Below are 7,632 nucleotides of genomic sequence, written 5' to 3'. Positions count from 1 at the left end.
CCCCCCCCCCCCCCTAGACAAAAGAGCACTTAAGCCTGGCAGTGCAGGGTGGCACCACCGCAAGGGCAAGCTTGAGAAAAATTCCCTTTAATGTAATGCATGTTAACATGCGACATAAAGCGTGCAAACCCACGCGCGTTAATGCGCTGAGACAATGTAAATGAGCCCTAATTGTGTGTGCTCCGGATTCATTCTCATTCATTTCCAGCTCTGCAGGTCAATGTGCTAGTCATAGAGACAGACGGTGGTGCTTTGCTGCCACCTGGTGACTAAAACTAGAGAGTAGAAGCAAACCCAGAGACTCTCATCTAGGAGGAGTGACCGTGTATGATACAGTTCAATGGCCTTCAGACCTAGTTTTGGAGGAGGTGGAAGAATGGGGGAAGGGGTTTTAAATTGTGTAAGTAAGAAAATGATTATTTTCCCTGTAGCAGCATAGGCTTTCAAGTGGCTATTAGCTTATTCAATGAAAAAATATATACCGTATATCTATTCCAGAACGTTAGGTCCTTATTAGCTATTTTCGTTTTGGGCTAATAAGCTACAAATTGCTAGACTATGGAAAAATGATTGCAGACTGTGGAAATTGCAGTGCCCCTTTTGATTGGTGGTCAGTAGGAAAGGGCGCCCTTACTTGGGGATCAGTGAAGAAAGGTTCCCTCACATTGGTAGTGAGTGGTGAAGTGTTTCCTTGAATTGGTGTTATGGGGGAAAGTCCCCTTGAATTGGTGGTCAGTGGCGAAGGGTCCTCTTACATTAGAAGTGTGTGGTAGAAGGGTCTCCTTACATCGGTGGTCATGGAGAAGCGCCATCTACATTAGAAGTGTGTGGGTGAAGGGTCTCCTTACATTGGCGGTCAGTGGAGAAGGGTCCTCTTACATTAGAAGTGTGTGATAGAGGGGGCTCCTTACATTGGCGGTCAGTGGAGAAGGGTCCTTTTACATTAGAAGTTTGTGGTAGAAGGGTCTCCTTACATTGGTGGTCAGTGGAGAAGGGTCCTCTTACATTAGAAGTGTGTGGTAGAAGGGGCTCCTTACATTGGCGGTCAGTGGAGAAGGATCCTCTTACATTAGAAGTGTGTGGGTGAAGGGTCTCCTTACATTGGTGGTCAGTGGAGAAGGATCCTCTTACATTAGAAGTGTGTGGTAGAAGGGGCTCCTTACATTGGTGGTCATGGAGAAGGGCCATCTACATTAGAAGTGTGTGATAGAGGGGGCTCCTTACATTGGTGGTCAGTGGCGAAGGGTCCTCTTACATTAGAAGTGTGTGGTAGAAGGGGCTCCTTACATTGGTGGTCATGGAGAAGGGCCATCTACATTAGAAGTGTGTGATAGAGGGGGCTCCTTACATTGGCGTTCAGTGGAGAAGGGACCTCTTACATTAGAAGTGTGTGGGTGAAGGGTCTTCTTACATTGGTGGTCAGTGGAGAAGGATCCTGTTACATTATAAGTGTGTGGTGGAAGGACCTCCTTACATTGGTGGTCAGTGGAGAAGGATCCTCTTACATTAGAAGTGCGTGGGTGAAGGACCTCCTTACATTGGCGGTCAGTAGAGAAGGGACCTCATACATTAGAAGTGTGTGGGTGAAGGGTCTCCTTACATTGGTGGTCAGTGGAGAAGGATCCTCTTACATTAGAAGCGTGCGGTAGAAGGACCTCCTTACATTGGCGGTCAGTGGAGAAGGGACCTCTTACCTTAGAAGTGTGTGGTGGAAAGACCTCCTTACATTGGTGGTCAGTGGAGAAGGATCCTGTTACATTAGAAGTGTGTGGGTGAAGGACCTCCTTACATTGGTGGTCAGTGGAGAAGGATCCTGTTACATTAGAAGTGTGTGGTAGAAGGACCTCCTTACATTGGCGGTCAGTGGAGAAGGGTCCTCTTACCTTAGAAGTGTGTGGGTGAAGGGTCTCCTTACATTGGTGGTCAGTGGAGAAGGGACCTCTTACATTAGAAGTGTGTGGTAGAGGGGGCTCCTTACATTGGTGGTCATGGAGAAGGGTCATCTATATTAGAAGTGTGTGGTAGAAGGCCCTCCTTACATTGGCGGTCAGTGGAGGATCCTCTTACATTAGAAGTGTGTGGGTGAAGGGTCTCCTTACATCGGTGGTCAGTGGAGAAGGGTCCTCTTACATTAGAAGTGTGTGAGTGAGGGTCTTGTTACATTGGTGGGCATGAAGAATGGCCATCTACATTAGAAGTGTGTGGTAGAAGGCCCTCCTTACATTGGTGGTCAGTGGAGAAGGATCATCCTACATTAGAACTTGAAGTGTGTGGGTAAGGGGTCTCCTTATATTGGTGATCAGTGGAAAAAAGAAGGAAGCTCCTTCCACTGCCACCCATCAGCTGCAGGAGAATTCCCCACCGGCAGCTGCACGTCAGCAAAGGGGCGGGATTTAGTGACATCATAGACCTTAAATGGCCACATGGTTATATTTGGTTAATGACGCTGACCTAATATAGCCACGTGGCCATTTAAGGCCAATGATGTCTGCATAAGCATCTCACCTCTTTGTTGATGTGCAGCTGCAGGGCAGGAAGTGCTCCAGTCTGCCACTGATTGGGTGGGTGGCCCCATGTCCCTACCGATGGTTTGGTAGGGACATGGACTTGGTTTGAACTTCATTCCTAGTGGAGAATGGTCCCCCTAAATTGGTGGTTAGTGGAAGAAGGGTCTCCTTACATTGTGGTTAAGTGGCAAAGGGTCTCCTTACATTGTTGGTCAGTGAACAAGGGCCCCCTTACGTTTATGGTCAGTGGAGAAGGCCTCTCTTACAATAGTAGTCAGGTGTTGAAGGGCCACCTTACGTTAATGGTCAGTGGAGAAGGCCTCCCTTACAATGGTTGTCAGTGGTGAAGGGCCACTTACATTGGTGGTCCTTAGACAATTACCCCCTTAATCTGATGATCAGTGCCTCCCTTACAATGGTGGTCAGTGGTGATCACAGCCTTCTTATATTGGTGGCCAGCAGAGAAGGGTCTTTTTACATTGCAGGTCAGTATACATTGGAGGTCAGTATAGCGCCTCCTTATATTGGAGATCAGTGTAGTGTCCCCCTTACATTTGTGGTCAAACCAGTTAGGTAAGAGAAAATATTTTTTTATATTATAAATTATTCATAAATTACTGCCAGTACCCCTGAACCTGGTGCTTCTTTGACTGTGGGACCAACATGTCCACCTATGCCGCCTACTCCTACATATATGCCGGCTGCAGCTCCTTCCTCTTCCTGGTCAACATGCTGTGCAATGTACTGGTGTGTGTGACTTTGGCCAAGGCAGAAGATGGGTAACTGCAGAATTAGAGGGTCAAGCATATTAAAGGAGAACTTAAGGCCTTGTTCACACCAAATGCAGAGAAGATCCGGTCAGGTTTCTGCACACGCACGCTAGTCTTTTAGATGCGTTTTTGTCTTTTTTTTTTTTAGTTTAACATGGGCTTTCAGTGCGTTCCTGGCATTTGCATGCATTTTTGATGCGTTTGCAGATCCAGAGCAGGTAAAATAGGGCCTGCTATAGTTTTTTTTGCCTGCTCTGGATCTGCACGCTGCGATGTGAACTGGAGCTAAAAATACCATAGGAATACATTGGACGCAGTTTTGATCCGGTCTGCACCTGCTCTGCTCTGGACCTGCTCCGCGCTTGGTGTGAACTAGCCCTGATATTCTGTCTCTGTCATTTAAAGGAGAACTATGAGGTGAGCGATTTCCACTCACGTCATAGTTCTAAGCCGACCTGTGACAATGAGACTGTCACAGGTCGGCTCAGTAGATCGGGAGGTGAGGGAACACATACCGGGTTCCCTCACCTCTCGATCCTGTCACGGCTCTCTGCCGTGACAGGTAAGGATTGGATTCCCCCCTCCCCGCTCCGATCCGCCAGCGCTGACTGGCGGAACGGACGGGGGAGGGGGCGGGTACAGCTGGTTCTGCCTCTAGTTAGGCAGAGCCAGCTGTCACTCACGCAGCTGGGCGGATCCCGTCATCTAAGTCGGGATCCGCTCCGGCTGCGGCGTCTACGTATATAGTGAGCTGTAGCTCGCGGTATACTGAGCTTAGGGTGACGGGAGGATGCTAGTTTGTGTCCTCCCGTTACCCCAAGGAGAACTATGGGGAAAAACACTGACCCCATAGTTCTCCTTTAAAATACACCTGTGATAACAATTATAGACCTTTCATTTCTTTGTATGTGGGCAAACTTACAAAATCTGCAGAGGAGCAAATCATTATTTTCCTCATATGAATAGTTAGGTCTTATTTTCGGGGTAGGTCTTACTTTCGGGGAAACACGGTATGACACCTCGGCTGCCAGACGCGAATGGCATTGGGGGAAGCAAAACAAACGACAAACGCACTCAACAATTTGTTACCAGTTTCGTGTGCACCTTACTGTATAACTGGTAACAAATTGTTGAGTGCGTTTGTCGTTTGTTTTGCTTTACCGATTTGGTGCAGCGACGCATGGGGTTTCTCAGCTGCCAATGGGATGTGCGGGATCCCTTGTGTGTTTCTGTACCTTTAAGGAGGTGGGGCGTCCTCCTGACAGGCCTGCACCCAATTTGATATCTTCTGCCCCCATGTCCTCCAAGACGGAGACTCTCATAGTTTAGAGTTAGGACCGCACTATAAGAGGTGCCTTGGCGCGGCACTGCGGCTTACACATCCTTTGCTGAAGACGTGTATCCAAACCTCTGTCATTGTCCTTAGTGGTGAGACAAGTTGTTTTACATGCTGGTTTGTGAGTGTGCCATGATGCCTTTCTACTGGCATTGGGGGAACTCGGCTCCCAGACGCGAATGCCATTCGGCGCGGTATGAATCGCACATGTTTATGAGGGACTCACCCAGCTCACAACAACCATCCTTCCTGTTCTGTTCAGGGTATGGCGTAAGAGGGACTCCAGCAGAGGTCCATGGATGGAGTATTCAGTATCTACAGAAAAGCAACAAAGTATCAAAATGTGAAGAATCAAAGGATGGCAATACAATCATGGAATGTCTTCTCAATAAATCGAAATAATCAGCAATTCCTAATCCTATAGGCCATCAACTGACCATGACTCGGGCCCAAAATGTCTTCATCAAAGGTACCAGAGTTCATCTATATGGACTGCATAAAAGAACCCTGATGTCATTACGAAAACATCAACATTGTCTCTAAAAATTAAATTAGGGCTGTTACTGAATAAACATTTTGTGTTCGATTAATCGATTTTTTTTTAAATCGATTAATTTCGATTAATTATAACGCACATACAGATCCAACTACTTTTAGCTGATCTGCTTGCATTGCAACTCTGCATTAGTCTGTGGTAAATGTGGTGAGCAGCTGTGCATGGCAACCAATCAGCATCACCTTTCATTTTCAAAGCATAACTGAACAAACTGAAATGAAAGCTGATTGGTTGCCATAGGCAACTGCTTCAGATTTTTTCGCTCCAGTTTTGATAAATCTATCCCCCCTATAAATCCAAAACAATCATAATTTCCCTTTAAAACTGAGTGCAGAAGACAATGATGTGCTGTGACTCACAGCAGCCATGCTCTGGCAGAGACTGCAAGTTGTACAACTTGCAGTCTCTGCCAGAGTAAATTACATCCCACTAAAGAAAGAATTAGGGTGATCAAAATACCCAAACTCACTGGGCCAAGTGGCTCCGGCGCTAACGAAAGGAAGGGGGGGGGAGGAGTCATCAACGTCACCGAACTCCTCCCCCTTCCCTTCGTTTGCCGTCACGGACATCGACGTCACCGAAATCCTCCCCCCTTCCATTCGTTAGCCGTCACTGGACTCCTCCCCCTTCCATTCGTAAGCCGTCACAGACATCGACGTCACCGGACTCCTCCCCCTTCCATTCGTTAGCCGTCACGGACATCGACGTCACCGGACTCCTCCCCCCTTCCCTTCGTTAGCCGAATGAACCACTTGATGTCCGTGACGTCACCGGATCTCCGACGGAACTCCCGGAAGACCCAGAGGCCGGTGGAGAGGTGAGTACCGATCAAAAGAATTTTGATCGATCAAAAAAATTTACGATTAATTGAGGGATTAATCGTTAATTTCCGCAGCCCTAAATTAAAACCAAATTAAACAAAACTTAAAGTGCATCCAAAGCCAAAACTATGTTTTTTAGGTTTGGATGACGTAGGTAAGGATTGTGAACTCAGAGGGAGAGATTCAACCTGGAGATTCACCCTCTCCATTTCTCTTGGCGACCATTATAAGGCAAAAAGTGATCGAAAATCCAATTTCCCCCCCCCCCCAGAACATGAAATGATAAGAGATCTTCTAAGGGGGACACCTGTTCTGGTGACAACTGACCGAGAGGAGATTTCCTCGCACCTGGGAGAGAGTTCCTCTCACTTCCTGTTGTGCCTACGGGGAAATAAAAGAAAATCTCCCCAATGGGACATAGATTTTTTTTAAAAAGAGTCTTCCCTGCTCTGTTCAAAACAAAAAAACAAGTTTTGTCTATAGATAAGCTTTAAAACCCAATTGAAGTTTAAATCCATTAAATGCATTCCAAGTGCATGCAATCAATCAATTTTCTTTCTAAAGCAGCCACAGCCTGAGTAGCAATGCCTGACCCCTGCCAGCAATTTGTAGAGAAGGACATTTGCTCTCTGTGTGGAAGCAGTGGTCTCTTTGCAGAGGCCTGACGATGCCCCTTACTGAGTCACTCAGACCTATAGCACTGCAATCAGCAAAGTTCATGCTCCCTGCTGATTGGAGAGCTTTGGCTCTGGCTCAGCGGGCGATATGTCGGACCTCTACAGAGAGACCACTGCTTCCACGTGGAGAGCAAGGGTCTGTCTCTGCAGCTGCTGCAAAGGGAAAAGGCTTTACTACTTGGGGTGTGGCTGCTTTAGGAAGAAAATAAATAAAGCATGAAAATAAAAAAGATAGATATATACATATATATCTATATGTACATCTAAATATCCAGAGAGAGTGACATATAACACAGCCTCCTCTACGCCCACATGACATTTGATCCCTGAGCACACAGTCCGTAAAATGGCTGCTCCTCTCCCCAGTCACTCCCAGAGCCTCCTCTCATCTGTCTCCAGTACCTGCCAGATTAATGCGGACACCATCCTGCACTCTTCAATGCATCTGGGCTTCGCTAACATGGCCGCCAGCCCTCCAATTCTGCGGACACTTTGATTCTGCATAGAGGCGGGGCTCCCTTCACACAGCAACCCGACCATCGAGTGGGCTTGGCTTTGAGGCGTTTCCCATTGGCTGAGCGCGGGGGATCAGGTGGGCTTGTCAGTCTCCTCCCGCAGAGCCAGCCTTGTCCCCATATAAGAGGCCGAGCCTTCACATCTCCTCCTGTCTCCACCAGCTCAGGGGCTTCATTGTATATCCAGCTTGTCATCAGCCATGTCCCTCACCAGTGACCCCGTCTATCAGAAGCTCAGCAAGTTCTACGAAGCCAACCATGCCACCCTCAACATACGGAAGCTGTTTGAAGCTGACAAGGACAGATTCAGCAAATTCAGGTGAGTCACCCAGCAGGGGGGGCATCTTGAGAGGTGCAGGGGCCATGATCAAGTTGCCATCTGCAGTGCCATTTAATCTCGTGATGTCATCAGACCCCCCCCCCCCCCCACCATTGAGGCTGTTCTTGGCA

The 7,632-nt window shown here is 47.7% G+C and overlaps 1 protein-coding gene across 3 annotated transcripts in view; it reads left to right on the top strand.

Annotated features, from left to right (window-relative positions):
• The first annotated feature begins 7,253 nt into the window (after window positions 1-7,253).
• Window positions 7,254-7,632, top strand: part of GPI (glucose-6-phosphate isomerase) — a 23,475-nt gene continuing 23,096 nt past the window's right edge. For 2 of the 3 annotated variants that reach the window (XM_018562888.1, XM_018562889.1), the window contains exon 1: window positions 7,254-7,501. In XM_018562888.1, coding sequence (XP_018418390.1) covers window positions 7,383-7,501 — 119 coding nt within the window. In that variant the 5' untranslated portion in view covers window positions 7,254-7,382. The remainder of the gene's footprint in view (window positions 7,502-7,632) is intronic. The other variant, XM_018562887.1, reaches the window with a different exon arrangement.

This window comes from Nanorana parkeri, unplaced genomic scaffold, assembly GCF_000935625.1.
Source record: "Nanorana parkeri isolate BGI_ZX_2015 unplaced genomic scaffold, ASM93562v1 scaffold609, whole genome shotgun sequence".
NCBI lineage: Eukaryota > Metazoa > Chordata > Amphibia > Anura > Dicroglossidae > Nanorana > Nanorana parkeri.
This window is presented reverse-complemented; position numbering and strand designations above follow the sequence as displayed.